This window comes from Gasterosteus aculeatus, chromosome 18 (assembly GCF_964276395.1).
Source record: "Gasterosteus aculeatus chromosome 18, fGasAcu3.hap1.1, whole genome shotgun sequence".
Taxonomy (NCBI): Eukaryota; Metazoa; Chordata; class Actinopteri; order Perciformes; family Gasterosteidae; genus Gasterosteus; species Gasterosteus aculeatus.
In genome coordinates, this window is record NC_135706.1 from 13,839,226 (window position 1) to 13,858,271 (window position 19,046).

The following is a 19,046-nucleotide window of genomic DNA, read 5'->3' on the forward strand; positions in this document are numbered from 1 at the left end:
CATTCAGAAGAAATCGAATCAAACGTTTGTGTAAATGTTTATTGACAGTCCGACTCACACAATGTGTTTTCCTCCTGTGACCTCGGCAGACGCCTCGCAGGAGGAATCCCCCGTTTACCCAAATGATTCAGCGATTCTCACGTTGCAACCTGCAGGATCGCTCTGCAGCTCCACGCGCGCCGCTCGCGTCCGTCACACCGTCACTCACATGACACGAGGAACATTTAGGAAAGAAGGGATTTCGCTACACAACCAAACAACCTAAAAACTAACTATTCTCTTCTCTCACTTTAGCAATTCATCTTCTGCAAGTGATTCATCTCAGGGAGACTTTAGAGAGACCTTCAGTGTGTCAAGTGAAGTGAAGTTAGAATCCATCTGTCTATGAGTCAGCTGGTATATTTATACATTCTGCAGCTAATTTTAACTAAACACACAAACGGAACTACGCAAATAAATCTGAAAATACTGAGCTACTTTGACATTTCAAGCAATTATTCTCGCGTCACATCGGATTCCGTGTCAACAAGGACTGAAATGCTTACGATTGACACCTTAAACCTTAAAACTCTCAATTTTCCTCCACAAGAAAACAAACCCGCTGGTTCCATTTACGCCTCAAACATCAGTTTTACAATCACACAGTGTTTTTGAACCGTTTCCTGTGCAGCAGGTTCCTCTTCTGGCTCCGGGGTTCAGAACCCTCAGCGGAAGAAAGAAACAACGACGCTCAACCCGCCGATGTGTTAAAGCTCTGGACCAACACGTGTGTAGAAATATCCAAACATTTGACCGCGTGCGTTGGTTCATGACGCACGAAGAAGAACCTGTGATGGAGGATATGTTACAGTTTGTACCTGGGCTGTAACCCTCCATCTGTCTAAGGATAAATGTGATGCTATGAAACCGCTGTACAGTTTATTACATTTGATCACGTTAGATTCTTTGCACACGGCAGCTCGTTATAATTCGTTCCTAATGTCTGAGATCAGAGCAGTCGATGATGATTTATTGATCCAATAACTCTGTAAACAAAAGCAACACCTGAAGCCGACTGCAGGCGGCTTCTCTCCTCCCGCTGACGCCTCCCATCACCACCATCAGCACCACGACCACCACCACCATCATCACCATCACCACCATCATCACCATCACCACCATCATCACCATCACCACCACCACCACCACCACCACCACCACCATCATCACCACCATCAGCACCATCACCACCATCATCACCACCATCACCACCACCGTCACCACCGTCACCACCATCATCTCCTGGACTCTTTGACCCCGAGTTCAGCTTTTCACGCTTTGCTTTGGTTTCCGACACACGTCGCAGTTCGTAGGTCTGCGATGCTGCAGCGTGAGTGTGATTATTCTGAACGCCGCGTCTTCTCTCATTGCTGAACCCACAGGGACAAGTAGTCAAGTTCGGTAAGACAAAAAAAAGGGTTGTGGATTACGCTCAGCAACAAGTTGAGCAACACGTTGAGCAACGTGTTGAGCAACGTGTTGGGAAACAGCGCTGTCGTCAACGTGGAAAAAATCAGAGCGAGGTAACTGAAAATATGACAACGCATCGAGCGCTGTAAGCGATTAACGGGACATTTATCCTCCGTAGCGGACGGACGGCGTCTCTGGTTCATCGTCAGGTCTCTGAAGACGCTGAATGACGTCCAGGAGACAGAAAAACAGGAAATGAGTCTCAAAGCCACGGGCTCCTTTAAATGATAAAATAAATAAAAGTGGTGTTTATCTGTGAAGACTCTCAGAGAAATAAATCTCAGCGGCTCTTTGTGGAGGCAGCGCTGACTTCCTGTGCGCCATTTTCCCCCCTCGACTCTAAACGCACCCAACGTGCAGGAATATGTCTCAAACACAAACTGCGTCAACAATAAAAAAAACACAAACAAACACCTGCACTCATCTGGAGCAGATGTGGCCGAACCCACTTCGCCACTGAGGAGAAGAGAAGCTCTTATTGTGAAAAACACGCAGCCGGCAGCTTCAAGTCATATTTAATCCGATTCAAATAACGATACCAAACAATTCTTTGTTTCTCTCATTTCATTAAAGCTTCCTAATTTATTTTCAGTTAACAGTCTCAAGTTTAATTTCCACCGTGTGTTTGTCGCTGTGCGTGATTCAAATGGTGTATTAAGTATAAAAACAGACTGCAGCTCCTACTGAACCTCTGCAGCACTACAAGGTGTGTAAGTTCATCTCAGCATTATTTACATCATACGTGACCTCGCCGACGCTTCACTGTTTCTGACGTTAAACTTGATGAGTCGCGGCAGCGAAGCGTCGGGCCGAGAGGAAAGAGCGGGAAACAGCACCTGGAACGGCGGGAGCCCGACCCCCCCCCCCCCCCCCCCCACCCCTCCGCGGGCGGGACATGAACACACAAATAACTGAAAGGACGCGATAGTCTGCGTCCGCTCTTCTCCGTCCGTGGTTTCCTCTCCTCCGGAGGCGAAGGACGCCTGAACGCACCGGGGGGGGGTGGGGGGGTGGGTGGGGGGGCGTGAGGGGCGGGTGGGGGCGGTGGGGGAGACCCGGCTATTGTCCCGACGTCCTCGCCGCCCTCTGCTGCTGCTCCAACATGGACCTGATGGCGGGCGTCATCATGGCGGGGGACACGGCCGGGGTCAAAGGTCGCAAGGGGTACTGTGCGCTTTTACCGGGGACGTAGATGCACTGGAAGTACCGCTGGCCTGTGGGGGGGGGCGAGGACGGAGAGGGACGAGCGATGACGCGTCTGTGACATCATCGCGCGTTTTCAGCCAATCAACGGTAAACAAACAAACAACGTTTCTTACTTGGTTTCTTCTTTGCCGCCGCGTTGTCATCGACCTGCGTTTCTTCTGCAAGACAAAGAGGTTAAAACGTGGAGCTACAGACGCACAGAGCGTGAGTCAGAGAAGGGGAGTCAAGGGAGGACGTGCATGTCAATGGACGAGGGACAAATGAAGGTTTCACTCAAACAAGTCGTTCCTTCACTCGCATATTTACCTCTTTCTAACAACTGAGCAAACATTTAAATATCACTTAATCCAAATTTACGTTTCCCCATCAGCAGAAACGTGATGTTTAATATCACTACGGATTCATTCCTTACACCTTCACCATCACTAACCAACTAAAGACACATGGCACCGTTTCTATAACATGAAACACAGTGTGAGTGTGTGAGGGAGGTGAAGAGTCACGCGGGGCAGTGGGGAGTGGGGGGGGGGGTGACTCAATAAGAACAGAACTCTAATAGCCTCGTCTAATGGATTTAATCAATCCGGCTGAGTATTATTGTTGCCGTATTCATCAAAGGCCGTAATCGCCTGAGGCGACTGCAGGCGGCTCAGAAAAAGCCGCCGATCGTCTCTCCGGCGGCTCATCGCGTTAAATCCTCCTCGCGCTAACGTCATTAGAGGGAATCCGTATTGAGTCACGCGGAGGACGGAGGGAGCGAGTTACGTGAATACCTTCAGAGGAATCTCTGTTTCCATCTCTATGAACAACAAGCATAAAGTATAAAACATGTAAACAAGTGGAGCGAAGTGTAGAAATGTTCCTCATTTCATTACTATCCTGATCTAGTATTTAATTTACTTTATTTCTACATTATCCAATTAATTCATGTCCAACTACCACACATCACAACCCATATATATATATATATATATATATACAGTACACGTACCCAGGGGGACATATGCAAGTTACAGTTGCTCTGCAGGCATAAAGACGTGTAAGAAAAAATGAAATAAAAGACTATTTAACTGAAGAGATTTGTAAAATAAGTGTAAATTAAGTGCTGTGACTCGAAGGACTAAACGTGCATCTCCGTAGTCGAATGGTCGTATCAATAAGAACGTCCTCTGTGGCAGGTCGGAGAGGACGGAGGACTGTGACCGGACGAGGACAAAACCTTTAGTCTCTCGAGTCCCTCCATGAGAATGTCCTTATGTGAATCAGTCTGAACCCAACATACGTGTGCACGTGTCTGACTGTCACTCACTGGCCTGTGATGGTTCTTCTCCATCTAAAACGCAAGCGGAGAGAAAACGAGAGGAAATGATGAAATGTCCCATCATGCATCACACCGTCTCTCCCTCTCTGTGAGTGAATACCTTCGGCCTCTCTGACACCTTTCCTCTCGGCCTTCTCAGCTCTGCCTGCGGGAGGAGAAACGACACGTTCTGACATAAAGCGTCGATCACATCGCCTGCGAGGATCTTTCCTGTGTGATTGGAGGATGAACTTCCACGGGCGAAGGTCCGGCGTTACTTACTTTTCTTGTCCGCCAATAATTTGGATCTTGTTTTGTCTGAGATCAAACAAACAGAATCAGAATCAGAGCCCCGCTCGGCCCCCCGCGGGCCCCCGGGATGCTGAGCCATGGTTGGTTACCGTGGTTACCTGGTTCAGACGGAGCCCCGGCGGCTTTCTGCTCCTTCGCCTGAGACGTGGCATTCGCCCTCCTCGCCGCCTCCGGCCGGGATCTCAGTTCCGTGGGCTGCGGACGCGGTTCTGGGCCTGGATCCGACAACGAGCGACCCGGTTTGAATCTACACGCGCTGACGCGCTGACGCGCTAACGTGCTAAGGCGTCATGTGAGCGAACCTGTGGACGTCGTACCTCTCTTGGCCACAGAAGCCTTGACTTTGCTCCTGGCGGGCGGCGCTTCTGAGAGGAGAATGAAGAAGATGTTTTTCCCCCTCGTGTTCATTCAGGATTTCCTGCTAATGAATGCAAACCAGCGAGCGTCCTCACCTTTCTCCTCAGAGGCCGATTTCTTCAGCTGTCGAGCGGCTTCGGCCTCTGAAATAATGAGGAAAGAGTGGCGATTAGTCGCCTGAATCATTTCCCCGATAAGCTCCGTCACACAGAGGAGGAGAATCAGTCTTATAAATAAAGTAGGAATCGTTCTTCGACCCCTCGGGCTGCTGATCTCTACCTTTCTTAGCAGCAGGTTTGGTTTTCTCTTTCAGAGCCGCGTCTGCGAAAGGAGATAAGAGAGTTCACGCGTTGTTTCTCTATTCGCGTGCCAGTGTTGTGCAGCTGGCGTTGTTTAGTTTGCATTCTCTACCTTTCTTAGCAGCAGGTTTGGTTTTGTCTCTCACGGCTGACTCTGAGAAACAAACAGACTTAAATGTATAAAACGCTGATTTAGTCACTGATTAATATTCATGTGAAGTGGAAACGGTCGTGACCTTTCTTCACCCCTGTCGGACTTTTTTTCTCTTTTCTTAACGTTGGCTCTGCAAAACAATAAGAAGTGACTCAGGAGAGCGTTTGCATTCTAATTCTGATTCCATAGTTGGTTTTAAATGTTAATTGTGCTCGTCTTTTTATTGCATTTCTTTATTAAATCGAATTGAAGACTCAACGTAACCTCAGAGTTTAATCACCTTTCTTTGCAGCGGCAGCTTTGTTTTTGTCAATTGAAGCAGTCGCATCTACAAAAGGAAGAGCAACTTATTGATTATTGTCCTCAGCAACAGAAATGTATGAATGAACAAGCAATCACCTCCGGCGGTGGAAGCAGCCTCCTTCACTTCCTGCTCAACGCTCTCTGCTGCTTTGGGAGAGAAGTCACGTTAAGTTAAAGCTCTCATGACGTCGCGCACGCTGTGGTCTGCATCTCGTGTCTCTGCTCACCGTGGGCCGCAGGCTGGACCCCCGGCTCCACGGGGGCCTCCCCCGGAGGGACGGGGGCCCCCGGCTCCGCCTGAGGCCACGCCGGCGGCTGCATGGGGGGGTACGGCGGGTACGGCTGGTAGGGCTGGTAGTGCGCGTAGAGCGGCGGCTGCGGGTAAAGGGGCGGAGCTCCGGCGGGGTGGGCGGTCACAACCGGAGCGGAAGGAGCTGGGAACAAAAGGGGCGTTTACGCGCACTGGTCCATGCAACAGGAAGTGGTGATGCACTTATAGCTGGTGGATACCTGGCATGGTGGGGGGGGGGTACGGGTTGTCGGTGACGACGTGGTGGACTGGAAGGTGAAGATGCATTTTTGAGATAAAATGGGTTTGTTTATGAAATGTTTACTTCCACTGGGTGTTACTCACCGTACCAGCCGGGGGGGGCCGGGCAGTAGACCGGAGCAGGTCTGCAGGGGCCGACTGAAACAAACCACCTCCGCCAGATTAGAACCATCATCAGAACGATAAGATCCATTCACATTTTGAATTAAGGAGTCAAGCGTATTTGACCTTCTTGTTCAGATTCTGGGACGTCGTCTTGTTTTTTAGTCTCCGTCTCTGATGAACAGATGAGTAAACAACAGTTTTTGTATTTTGCTGCACCAGGAGATTATGTCACTCAAATATACTCACTTTTTTTTGGAGTCTTGGTCGGAGTCTTTTCCGCTCTCTTGGCTTTGTTGTTGGAATTTTAAAAGAGAAAACTTCCCGTTAATTCAAATTGTAAGAGGAATTGTTGCTGGAAATGTACATTTAATGTCATTGAATTATTCCCACGCTCTTCTTGCAGCTTTCTTTGCATTTTTTTTTAAGTATTTAAAGGAATACTTCAACATTTTGGGGGAAGCCCTTTCTGGAGTTACAGGACACGATTGCTGCAGCTTTATTCTGATCAGAATGTTGAACTATTCCTTTAAAAGTCAGTTGCAACCTCCTGATTGAGAGCATCGTACCTCTGAAAGGAGGCGGGAGTCTCCTGGTCCTCGGGGGCTCCAGGACCGCAACCCTGGGCAGACCTGCGACGACAACAACAACAACAACAACACGGTTCATACATCAAGTCGCAGCGCGGCGCACACAGAGGCGGCGTGGAGGCGGCGTGGAGGCGTTACCTTTACGTGTGGGCTTCTCCTCGGCCTTCACAGCCTCTAACAATTAAATAAAAGTAAAATCACAAACAGATTCTTCTGATATGACAGTGGTTTGATGTCGCGATCCCCTCACGGCGTGAACGACATTCACACAGTTACTGTGGTATTTTACAGAGGAAATATGCATAAATAAATATGGTAACAGTATTTTTAAGCACCCCAGGTAAAGCCTGCAGTGATAAAAGTATGGTTTAATGTGAGATATTGCAGTTAAACCTTAAAGTCTCAACTCGCTTTATGAGTAAATATTTCGGTTGAATCTACAGATAAAACATTTATTTCTGTTTTATCTGTTTGCTTTATTTGTGTTTGGACTGTGTTCAGAGTTTTGTGTGGATTGAATCTCTCTGGTACCTTTTCTCCTCCTCACAGCGGAAACTCTCCTCGGAGCATCTGGAAGAAGCGGTTGGGTTTTAGTGATGCATTGTGGGTATTTTTTATTTCATCTTGACACGATGGTCCCGACTCAAACCTTTTCTGTCCTCCGTCTCGGCGGCGGGCTCTTTGGCCTTGGCGGAGTTCATACAGGGACACACTGGAAGCACAAACACACCGGTGAGGTCACGGCGGAGGCCGACGCCGCCCACAAGCCGCCGCCCCCGCCGCCGTGACCTCGGCTCCCTGACCTGCGGCCTCCTCCACCGGTCTGCTCACGTCCACCGAGGCCTTCTCCTCGCCGCCTTCGTCGTAGTCTTCCTCCTGCTCGTCCTCGGGCTCGTCCACGGTCCTCTTCAGTCCGGCGCCCGGCTCCTTGTCTCCGTCCTCTTTGTCTCCGCCCCCCTCGCCCTCGTCCTCCTGGAGAGCGCCGGCTGAGGACGAATGTGTTCATCAAAGGTTTTAGATCAAACAAACAGGATTCTGTGACTGTAAACTAGATAATAACACACTATAAGGAAATACATTTTGATCTTTAAATCTAATTAAAATGAAGAAAGATGAAAGTAAAAATTATTTATTTTATTTTATGTCATTTTAGTTTGAGGACTAGAGGGACGTGAGGAAAACTTCACTTTCCTGTTAGTAAAACAACGTTTCGTGCATCAAACCAAATGTTTATTCCGCTTTTATCAAATATGTTTTGCCTGTTTTACTGCGACTGAATTCAAGAAAAAGTGTGAATAATAAACAATAATGAAGGTTGTGTGATTCTCACCAGTTGTTCCTGCTTCAGCCTCCTCAGTCTGCTCTTCAGCCTGTTTGGGGTCTTCTTCCTCTTCATCGTCCTGGTCCGCCTCGGTCTTTAGCGCCTCCTGCTGGCCGGTGGACGCTGCTGCAGTGGAAGCTGCAGGTGCACATTGTTGTGTTATTAATCAATATTCAATATTAACCAATAATTAATAACAGAGCCAGTGAACTCAAAGGACTTTGTGGAAAAATGTCCCTACAAAAAATAGGAATTAAAGAGACCATCATCATCATCATTATTGCTTCAATACATAATTAATGTTGATGTATCGAGTTGGTAGAATATTTCAACTGTTGATATTAATTAATCTTTGTTTAATTTATCCTAATTGAATTGTAATGGACACCTGCCAGCCAATCAGAAACCAGGATTTTCTTTAGCAAAGGACTGAAGGGAAATAATTTAAAGAAACAAAAAATAATCAATAGTGCGGATTATACCTGCAAGCAAGACTTCATCAACATCATCATCATCATCGTTGTCTTCGTCATCATCATCGTCGTCCTGCTCGTCATCCTCGCCCTCTGAGGACTCGAATTTGACTTCATCGTCGTCATCATCATCATCATCGTCCTTTTCAGCGGCAACAAGTGTTTCTTTTTCTTCTTCGTGTTCGTGGAGCTCAAATGAGCTGTTGTCGATATCTTCATCATCGTCATCGTCGGTTGTGTCGTAGGAGATGTCTTCACTGAAGACGGTCTCTTCATCTGTTTGAAGAGCGATGTCCTCTTCTTCGTCATCATCTTCATCGCCCAAGACTCCGCTGTCGGTGCTCTCAAAGGCGGTCACGGGTTCCTCCTCCTCTTCCTCCTCCTCCTCTTCGTCAACACCGTCGTCACGGTGGTCTTCTTCAGTGACCTCACCTGGTTTGTCGTCATCGTCGAGGTCTCCGAGGTCACCGTCTTCCTCATCATCTTCATCGTCCGCAAAGTGGTCAGAGGAGGCGACGGAGATGTCGTCCTCTGATTGGTCCAGATCATCATCATCATCATCATCATCATTATCAGCAGCATCATCAGCAGCAGCAGCAGCAGCAGCAGCAGCAGCAGCAGCAGCGTCCTCGGCCACTCGGACGTCTCCGTCCAGGTGTTCATCGTCAATGTCGTCATCGTCATCCTCAACAGGTAAAGGAGGAAGACCTTCCTCCTCAGCAGGTTTTTGATCTTCGTTGTCTTCATCATCCTCACTGGCTGCGAGAACGGGAGGAAGATGAAGCTGCAGCTCGTCCTCGCTGTCTGACGTCACGACCCCCTCCGCTAATTTGTCGTCTTCGTCGTCTTCTTCGTCCCTCGGGAGCGCAGATCCACTGACTTCCGAGGTGTCAGTGAATGCGTCGTCATCTTCGTCGTCTTCATCGTGGCTGTCAGAGACGTCAGAATCGGGAGACGCCGCCGAGTCTTCCTCCTCAGAGGAGGAGGAGGGGGGTTCAGGAGAAACTTCATCATCGTCAGCATCAGCGGCTGCAGGTTCAGAGGCCACGACATCATCTTCATCAGCAGCATCTGGGTTCTCTTCTTCTTCCTCTTCATCACCGTCATCATCACCATCATCATCATCTTCTTCTTTGTCATCAATTTCAGCTGAAACAGCTTCCGGTTCCTTCTCCTCTTCACCCTCATCTTCAGCTGCTGCCTCCAACTGTTCTTCATCATCGCCCATCTCCTCTTCTGCCTTCAACTCATCCTCCTCTTCATCGGCAGCTGTTTTAACTCTCTCTTCATTTGACTCCTCTTCTCCTCCCTCCTCCTCGTTTGTGTCTTTTTTTTCTTCTCCGTCCTCTTCCTCCTCTTCAACTCCCTCTGCTGCTTCCTCCTCCTCTTCTTCACCCTCCTCTTCTTCTGCCATCACCTCAACTTCCTCTTCATCAGCAGCTGTTTCAACTCCCTCTCCGTCTGAGTTCTCTTCTTCTCCTCCCTCCTCCTCCTCGTCTTCTTCTTCCTCCTCCTCCTCCTCCTCTGCTTCCTCCTCTTCCTCTTCTTCCTCTTCCTCCCCCTCCACTCCTTCTTCTTCCTCCTCCCCTTCATCAGCTTCCTCCTCATAATATTCTTTATATTCCTCATCATACTCCTCTTCATACTCCTCCTCATAATCCTCCTCATCCTCGTCTAGTTCATCCTCCTCCTCCTCCTCCTCCTCCTCCTCCTCCTCCTCCTCCTTCTTGTACTCCTCCTCCTCTTCCTCCTCCTCCTCCTCTTCACCAGCAGCCTCCCCTCCCTCTTCTCCTTCCTCGTCTCCCACATCTTCGTCCTCCTCCTCCACAATTTCGATCACCGGTGGTATTGCGTTCACTTGCATCTCAATAACTGTAAGAAACATCTCAACGTTATTCTAAATCTTCATCTTAAAGCGAGAACATCAATGTTCAGTAATGTCCATCGAGCTGCTAATGGCTCATGTGACTCCTCGCACGCCCTGAACGATCGTACCTTTACTTCTGGAAGGTAGAAATTCTCCTGGAACAAAGGAAGGAACACGTGAGTCAGAAACAAACGAGAGAAGAGTCAAACCGTCTTAGTAGAAGTTGGTTAGTGAGAAGCTTCTCATGAGGAAGGTTATTGGGATCTGAACACATACCTTTTATGTTTAGATTTACTCAGTGATGTTAAAGGGGGAGGGACGGGATCGATTATCTCCAGTTAACACGTTCTTTGGAAAAAAGTAATCATAAAATACTTTTTGCTTTCTTAATCTTCACCTCCTCCTCCTCCTCCTCCAACCATCTTGAATCTTTGAGATCGTTCATACATTAAGACAGCGTGAAAATCCATAATAACAAAAATCGAATCTGAGCTCCTTCTGCGAAAAGTTACTCATTCTACACGTCTAGGGCTTTTATTGTGAAAGGTAAGAATGCAGCGAGGGCTTGAAAGGATATAAAGTATGTAGAGGAGAACCGAACAGCCCTTCACAAAGGAAGGTTTCAGCCTGATTAAGTCATGTGACACACACGGCGTGCGCGGCGGCAGCAGAATGACGACTGCAACAGGAAACAAAAGGCGAGTACGAACCTTTTTTCCTCACGGCGTAGAGATTCCCTACAGGAGAGCACAGGAGCAAAAGGAAGTCAGTGACATCACGCGACGGGAGAAAGCCCCCCCCCCCCCCCCCCCCCCTGTCCCCCCATCCTCCCCCCTCGAGCTCTGAGGGACGCCGTACCTTCTTCATCTTCCGGAGCGACCAGGCCGGCCACGAACTTCAACACGGCGCCGATGGCGTTGGTGGACTCCTCCACGGCGTCGTTGACCGCCTTCAGGGGGTCCGAGCCGATCCTGCTGAGGCCTCCTGGTGGAGCAGCGACACAAAGTCAGCCGTTTCATGAGGGGGTGGAGGGCCGGGGGGGCCGGGGGGGTCAAACTGTGGTGGGGCTGCAGGAGCTGATCAATAATAAATAAACGGAGCAGGAATGCTCCACCTTCCAGTTTGACCACAGCGACAAGCCTTCACTTCACAGGGTGCGAGAAGGACACGCTGAGCCTCCTCCATCACGTCCCTACTCAGGCTTCCACTTTTAGGCTTTGAGTTTTGCTTCATATTAGACGGACTGGGAGTTTGATGAAGGAGGACCAGTGTTCCCAGTGCAGACGCTTTTCAATCAGTTAAGAGGATCTTAACTGTTGAAGAGACGAGTTTCTCCCATTAAGAGACGATCTCAGGCTCCAATGCATTGTTCACTTAACTTCTCCGAGGCCACAGAAAGCCACCAGGCCAAAAATATCCAGTCCAACGCATTTTAAAAGCAGAGATTTCAGATGAGATTGATTGATCATAATTTATCAAATCAAGCTCAGCTGAAGGAAATGTCCAAAAATACATCATTTAGAAGAAGAAATAAACGTGCTGAAGACATAAATCTGAGAGTTGGAAGTCAGCATCAGACAGGGGGAGGAGGGGGAGGAGCGGGGGGGGGGGGGGGTAGCAGGAAGCTCTCATCCCTCAGAGAGAAGCTGGTTAGTAGCACATTGGGAGTCTTGCCTCTACGGCCTGAGTCCTTTAAAACCTTCCTGGGGAGAGGGGGGGGGCGACCTGGGTGGAGGAGAAACACAGCGGCAATAAAGCAGAGACATCCAACAGGCGGGTGGAGCAGAGAGGAGGGAGGGGCTCTGATGGCGGGTGGGGAGGGTGGAGAACTTAAGAGGAGTCCATGTTTCTATTTGAGGTCAAAGTTGTGAATCGTTTAGGAGCCGATGGAGGAATGAAGAGTGGAGGTGAACAGAAACAACAACCGGAGGCACACGCCCCCCCGACCCCACCCGACCCCTCCGACCCCCTCCTTACCTGAGACGGTCTTGTAGTCAACCAGGTCAAACATGATGACAAAGACACAAGACCACGTGATGATCAGAGCCAGAACCAGGATCCAGGCCAGCGGGGAGCTGAAGGTCGAGTGGAGGTCGTCCGAGAACGTCTTTTTGGGTCCTCGAGCGGCGGCGGCGTTACTGCCGTCGATGACCATGGTGGTGGTGGAGGAGGCGGAGGAGCGCGCTGAGAAGCAGAGGAACGTCTTATTGAACATTCACACGTTTCTGCTCTAATATTCATCCCTCAGTTCAGTGTTTGGCTCAAATTCAGTCAGCAGTCGGTTTCAGTCGAACAATCTTTAGCTGACGTTCACCCGTCTGTCTCATTCAACGCCTGTGCACCCTGACGGGGGCCGTGTGACTTCCTGGGTGTGGGAGGTGGGACCATTGGCATTTGAGGTCAAAGGTCAAATGTTACATTCAAAGAACCATGCACCCAAACAGAATCTCCCCGGTCCTGCAGGGCGCTGCAGGGCGTCACTGTGGGTGCTGCAGGGCGTCACTCAGGCCACCTGTCCTCTCCCCTCAGCTACTTGTTGGCAGCGACTGCAGGTTTCTCCATTACTGCTGACTCAAGCAGCTCAAGCAGCATTTTAAACATGCACACACACACACACACACACACACGCCTCTTTCTGACCTCATTATGCTCCATGACTCCCGCGGAGCGTGATGACATCATACCTCCGGGTTTAAGTGATTTTTTTGTCTCAGCATCTTTATTTTTTCCCGAGTTGTTACCAGCTAGAATTCAGCATGTGCCGATAAATGACGTGAGTGCGGCGCTCTCTGGATGCCCGACTTTTGCTGCTTTTGAAATGGGACCTGAGTGACAGCGATCAAACGTCCGGTGAAAACAAGCTCTCAGATCCTTCTTCTAATGACCGATAAACCTTTTTACTCTCCAATCCCACTGTTAATATCCATGATGAACGTTTGGACATCACCACTGAGCTCTGAAATCATTATTACATGTACCCCCCCCCCCTCATTCATTTCCACCATCCCTTATTAGAAGCCACCTCTAAACGGTTGGAGCAGCCATCCGTGTGTGATTCCTCCTTTTATGGCGGAGCTCCTCCATTCCTGTCGTTTCTCTCCCCGGTATCCATCGCATCTCATAACAGCCATTAGGAGCTTTATCTTTCGTACAGAACGTTTCCCCAACGTGTGCACGGGGCTGAACGCCCCCCCACAAACAGGAAGCCAGTGTGCAGCTTTTCCGTGGGTTTTAGGCTCAGACTCTGGTTGTGAAGACTCGGCGATGATCTCCATGTCTTAACGAAGAGGCCTGAAGCCACTCGGCTGCCAATCAGCCGGGCTGAAGGTGATTGGACGATGCCGAGGTCGCCAAACTCCACTCTTCACTTTGATCAACATGTCAACTCTGTGGAGTCTCATTTCGTTAAAGAAGACATTTCTTTTTCTTGGACAGGGCCCCCCCTGGGGGGCTTCTATTATCCACATTGACCATGACTGAAAAGCACATCCTGCTTCCCTTGATGGTTTCTTGTCAGCACTCTGAGGCCCTGCGGGGGTCACAGGGGGTCACGCGATACGCGATAGCGCCATATTTTTAGATTCTTCCAATCATCAAATCCCCCAACGCAGCGAACAGTAAAACAGGAGGGGTCGGGGGGGGGGGCAAAACAAAACACACGGATCCTGAGAGAGCTTAATATACACACATTACATCAGGCATGCTGCGCGTTACGCCGTCACGGTACTTTACCTTCAACGCTTTCGGTCATGCTGTCGGAGCGGTAAATCCTTGGAGCAGGTTAAGTCGCCATGGAGACGAATATTTACGGTAGAACCTGGAGTCCGGTGGGCGCGTGTTTAATCCCGGAATTTAACTCCAACACGGAAACGACAAAAAAAGACAAAAGAAAAAAGAAAAACACTTTGTCCAACGTGGTGTTTCCCCACAAAGTGGACGAGGCCGGGGGGGACGGACGGCGACCGAGTCGAGGTGGTCACTGTCTTCTGCCCTTTGCCCGGGTGGTGCTGTGGTTGTAGAAAGGAGAAGCCCCCTCCTCCCCACTCTGACAGAATTAGATCGGCCACCGGGGGGGGGTAGTGGGTGTTAGGGGGGGGGGACACAGATCACAGACCAGCAGAGAGAGACACCGCTCCAAAGTAACCTCAACTTCAGCCAGTTTCACACTGATTAAAGATCAATAATCATCGTGATCGGCTTCTTTCACTTCCTTCTCCTGATGCATCAGACGCCTGAAGCTCATCGGACGCCGTCACGTTCACGCTGTCCTCTGGGCCTCGGGCCCGGAGTTATTCTTAGAGCGGCTCGCTGGTATTCTGCTTCGCCTTTTTAGGCCGGAGGCGTGACCTCAAACCCCCCCCCCCCCTCCCCCCTCCCTCCATGGTAACTAATCCCCCCCTTCAGACCCCAGCGCTCCGTGAGGAGCTGTCACCATGTGGAGAGAGAGACGATGGGGGGGAGGCGTCGTCGCCGTGAACAGGTCTCAGATCAGATCGTGGACTCGAGGGTTTGTCCGCGTTACGCCGGCGTCCACAAAGACAAATGCACAGATAACGGGATGCAACCACTTTATTCATTCTTCACAAGGGAACAACACAAAATCTTCATATTTGATGAATGATGACTCTTTACTTCTGCGTCTTTACGTGCTTTATACTTCCTTCACTTTCCCAAGTATTGGGAAATACAGATTTTGGATTTAAAGATTCCTTCTGTTATCGGTCAGAGACTAATTCATCTCCAGTGTGTCAGCGGCGGTCCTCTCAGAAATTGTTCTTCTACTTCTCAGGCAATTGATACGATCACCAGCAACAGCACCAAAAGCACCCCAAGTACTGCTAGCACCGCATACCCTAAAATAAAAGAAAAAAGACATTTACCATAATTTACTAAATGAACATCATGCTGTATTGAAGAAGATTTTAAACTAGGGTCGCGGGGGGGCTGGAGTCCATCCCAGCCAACTTCGGGCGATAGACAGGGTACACCCTGGATTGGTCGCCAGCCAATCGCAGGGCAACACAGAGACATACAACCATTCGCACTCACATTCACACAACTACGGGCAATTTAAAGTCCCCAATCAACCTGATCCCCAGAGCATGTCTTTGGACTGTGGGAGGAAGCCGGAGAACCCGGAGAGAACCCACGCAGACTCCACACAGAAAGGCCACTGGGCGGAATCGAACCCAGGACCTTCTTGCTGTGAGGCAACAGTGCTAACCACCACGCCACCGTGCCGCCCTCCTGCACTCTGGTATGTACCTTAAATATAAAACCACATTCTATTAAAGATGCGTTGCTACTCTCCCTCCACTGAAGCTCATCAAAGACCTAAAATATGGCATATGTTACTAAAAACACTGAATGATTTATTTTGCTTGCGAGGTTAAAGCAACACTTACAAAATGTGGTCTTTTTCCACAAAGGAACCTGTAGGGAAGAAAGAAAATAATATGAAGTCACATGATTAGTATTAAGGAGACTCATTTTTGGACTTTAGAATCTTTTTACGTTGTTATCATTGTGTAAACTGCTTTCATCTCGAATCGGCACACCCAGTTTGGTGTTGCTTTCACTGCTGTACTGCTGTCCTTTCTCACGGACAAGTGCTGACTTATCATGCTTGCATAGCTCACTCCCTCGATAAAAAGGAGGCTGCAAGGGAAAATCCGGTCAGAGTTGGCTGTGATCGAGTGAAGAGTCTAGTACTCTACGATTCCTGACCGGGCTCCCCTTGCAGCAAGAAACATGAAGTCGACTGAGTGTCTTTGTTTCTCGTGCTGTGAATCATTCTCTGGTATAATCAGCAGGTGTCATGGTTTGTTACCACGACCCAACGCTCATCACATCCCTCATTTCTGCCACAACGTTGTGTGGACGCCTCGTCGCGTCAGAAGCAGTCGTCGTACCTGTGAACGGGAAGAAGACCCAATCTTTGGCAAGAAAGGAACCTGTAGGAAAGGAAGAAAATAATGTGAGGTCACATGATTAGTATTAACGAGACTCATCACGTCCCTCATTTCTGCCACAACGTTGCGTGGACGCCTCGTCGCGTCAGAAGCAGTCGTCGTACCCGTGAACTGGAAGAAGACCCCAGGAAGTCGGCGACCTGCTTCTGCATGATGTCGTTGAGTGGGCAGGACAGGAGGTTGTTCTGGTAGAACAGGCAGTCCACGGTGAGCCACACCCTCGGGTCGTTCACCTGCCTCCTGCTCTCCGCCACCACGTGACGGGGATCGAACGTGTGATGCATCACCACCAGAACCGCCGGTTTGCCATCCGTCAGCACTGAGGGCACACGGCGATGTTCAAGAAGGCCACAAACCACCACATGTTGAGCTTATTTTAGGTTATTTGAATCCTCGGTGGACTTTCCTACCCGAGTTGTCGCTCAGGGCCGCTTCGATGTCGGTTCCGACTCGTGAAACCACGGGACAGAAAACCATCAGGAAGTCGCTCTTTGCGTAGGACTCCACCTGGACTTTGCCGATCCTTTTCAGATAATTGACGACGTCTCCATGAGCGCCGTTGGTCTTTCCCGCCAGGTGGACGAAGAAGTTCTTCCCAAACACTGAAGGAAGGGAAGAACGTCCGTCTTCAGCTGGTTTCAGCAGACATTTGAAAAGGACGCTAAACATTTCTGAACTTTGTAATTCTTAAAACGATGGACAACATCTTGATTCAATACTTGTGTTTTCATTTTAACAAAACATACTGTGGCCAGTGAGGAAATGGACCTCCTGAGCTGGATTAGACTGGGATGCTGCAGGTTTACCCATTAGACTGAGCTTAAAGGCTGCACACAACGACGCTGCAGGTTCTTTGGTTCTTTTCAGGAGTGCTTGGGGTGGTGGGGCTGGTGACCGAGCCTCTCATCTGCTCCTCTATAGACAATAACCGCACCCTGTGCTACCGGTGGTCACAATGCCGATAGTTCCTTAAATGGGTGTGTGCTTTTTCAACATCCTGGTCATGTCTTGGGGGGAGGGGGAGGTCAAATCAGCAAAAGTCCCATGATGCACAAAAGCCATTAATAACACAACTGCTTCACACTTTTAAGTAAGAAAAAATCCTGCATTCAAAAGATAATTTAAGTAAAGGCATAAAAAGTATTTGCAGCTGAATGTGCTGTAAGGAAATCAAAAGGGAAAGTAATCCCTGTGCAGCTAAAGTCATTGAGCTTGAGTTTAAGTACATTCATGGAACTGCAGTAAATGTACTTTTCCACGTTCCACCACTGAGAAACGTATTCATTTATCAGAAAACCCATCAGAGCTTCTCTCACCTCTCCTCTGCTGCAGCTCATCGTCCCTGAGGAGCAAACACAGAGGAACCTTAAGTCAACACGGTCCAAAGTACAGACAATTCTTACATGCATCACAGACTCTTTTTGCCCCCCCACAGCTGGAGTTACCTCAGAAGCATATAACCCTCAGAGTGCATCCGAGTCATGCTGACACCCGGCGCTTCACAGGACGCTTACTTACTGGGACGGGTGAAGTCTTGTCAAGGATTCTGGCATATTCGTCTCAAACACACAGACGATAGATTCAGCTCCCTCTCCGTCAGACTGCTTTCACTTTTGCTTTGACAAGCAGGCAAACACAGGAGGGAGGAAGAGAGGGTCCGAGACACCGCAGGGGGGAGGAGGGAGGAGCCAGAGCTGCTGCTGTTGCTGCACGGACCCTCCCAGATGTTACATCACAGAGGAATTACAGGTGTAACACCTTTAAGCACAGTAGATGTGACTTTACGGCTTCACAAACTTGCTTGAATCAATTCAATGTCCAATGTTCATAGATCGGCATCTTCTGCTCGGCAATAAAGTATTGATAACATTTTCAGTCGTTGGCGTTGTGCAACCTTTTTACTCTCCAATCCCACTGTTAATATCCATGATGAACGTTTGGACATCACCACTGAGCTTTCAAATCATTATTACATGTACCCCCCTCCCCCCCCTCGTTCATTTCCACCATCCCTTATTAGAAGCCACCTCTAAACGGTTGGAGCAGCCATCCGTGTGTGATTCCTCCTTTTATGGCGGAACTCCTCCATTCCTGTCGTTTCTCTCCCCGGTATCCATCGCATCTCATAACAGCCATTAGGAGCTTTATCTTTCGTACAGAACGTTTCCCCAGCGAGTGCACGGGACTGAACGCCCCCCCCCCCCACAAACAGGAAGCCAGTGTGCAGCTTTTCCACACAAGGCGGCGCATGCGATAGGGAGGGTGTGCTGTGCAGCACAAGGGGTTGGCGGTTCGAATCCTCGCTGCTCCCTGTGCCAAGTTGAAGTGTCCCCGAGCAAGACACCTAACCCCCAATTACTCCACATAAAATGATGTCAAACCATGGGCGTTTTGGATAAAAGTGACAGCTGCATGTATAGTAATGTCCTGTAAGTCAAAGTCATCATCGTATCTCATTATGGTGACTTACAGGACCTGTTTTTCAGTGGCTGACATGGGCTTCCATACATTTACCTACAACAGATGTAGATGGATTGTGATTCACTGCACTTGTATGTGTAGTTCCACCACTTCATAAAATATATGTAACATGCAGTTGAATTGCGGTAGTTTGCTATTATTGTAAATTGACAGCTTTAACTGTTTATTCATGACATTGGCCGTTAATTTACAAGCAAGGGATGGAAATTTAACTGTATGTTACAGTTATTATGACATGCTGTAAGATACT

The 19,046-nt window shown here is 49.1% G+C and overlaps 2 protein-coding genes across 12 annotated transcripts; both read right to left on the bottom strand.

Moving 5' to 3' along the window:
* Positions 1 to 24: 24 nt before the first annotated feature.
* Positions 25 to 14,622, bottom strand: LOC120808243 (uncharacterized). Of its 10 annotated transcripts, XM_078093404.1 has the most exons (33): positions 14,076 to 14,331; positions 12,321 to 12,527; positions 12,018 to 12,068; positions 11,202 to 11,327; positions 11,054 to 11,080; positions 10,719 to 10,772; positions 10,472 to 10,498; positions 8,486 to 10,348; positions 8,013 to 8,141; positions 7,486 to 7,668; positions 7,332 to 7,394; positions 7,214 to 7,252; positions 6,821 to 6,856; positions 6,662 to 6,724; positions 6,342 to 6,383; positions 6,219 to 6,266; positions 6,075 to 6,128; positions 5,951 to 5,998; positions 5,668 to 5,874; positions 5,537 to 5,587; positions 5,418 to 5,465; positions 5,220 to 5,267; positions 5,096 to 5,137; positions 4,964 to 5,005; positions 4,780 to 4,827; positions 4,630 to 4,692; positions 4,426 to 4,542; positions 4,298 to 4,333; positions 4,137 to 4,181; positions 4,025 to 4,048; positions 3,489 to 3,514; positions 2,829 to 2,873; positions 25 to 2,723 (listed from the first exon to the last, which is right to left on the bottom strand). In XM_078093404.1, the coding sequence occupies exons 1-33, from the start codon at positions 14,092 to 14,094 to the stop codon at positions 2,658 to 2,660; spliced, it is 3,987 nt and encodes a 1,328-aa protein (XP_077949530.1). In that variant the 5' UTR covers positions 14,095 to 14,331; the 3' UTR covers positions 25 to 2,657. The 10 variants fall into 10 exon arrangements, with proteins under 10 accessions (XP_077949530.1, XP_077949525.1, XP_077949523.1 ...); XM_078093399.1 differs by lacking the exon at positions 3,489 to 3,514 and having other exon boundaries at positions 4,645 to 4,692; positions 5,537 to 5,584; XM_078093397.1 differs by lacking the exon at positions 3,489 to 3,514 and having other exon boundaries at positions 5,537 to 5,584.
* A 275-nt stretch (positions 14,623 to 14,897) lies between these two features.
* Positions 14,898 to 18,292, bottom strand: LOC120808266 (uncharacterized). Of its 2 annotated transcripts, none has more exons than XM_078093518.1 (7): positions 17,761 to 18,292; positions 17,632 to 17,657; positions 16,726 to 16,917; positions 16,420 to 16,634; positions 16,256 to 16,297; positions 15,749 to 15,776; positions 14,898 to 15,196 (listed from the first exon to the last, which is right to left on the bottom strand). In XM_078093518.1, the coding sequence occupies exons 1-7, from the start codon at positions 17,796 to 17,798 to the stop codon at positions 15,129 to 15,131; spliced, it is 609 nt and encodes a 202-aa protein (XP_077949644.1). In that variant the 5' UTR covers positions 17,799 to 18,292; the 3' UTR covers positions 14,898 to 15,128. The 2 variants fall into 2 exon arrangements, with proteins under 2 accessions (XP_077949644.1, XP_077949645.1); XM_078093519.1 differs by having other exon boundaries at positions 17,834 to 18,049.
* Positions 18,293 to 19,046: the final 754 nt, after the last annotated feature.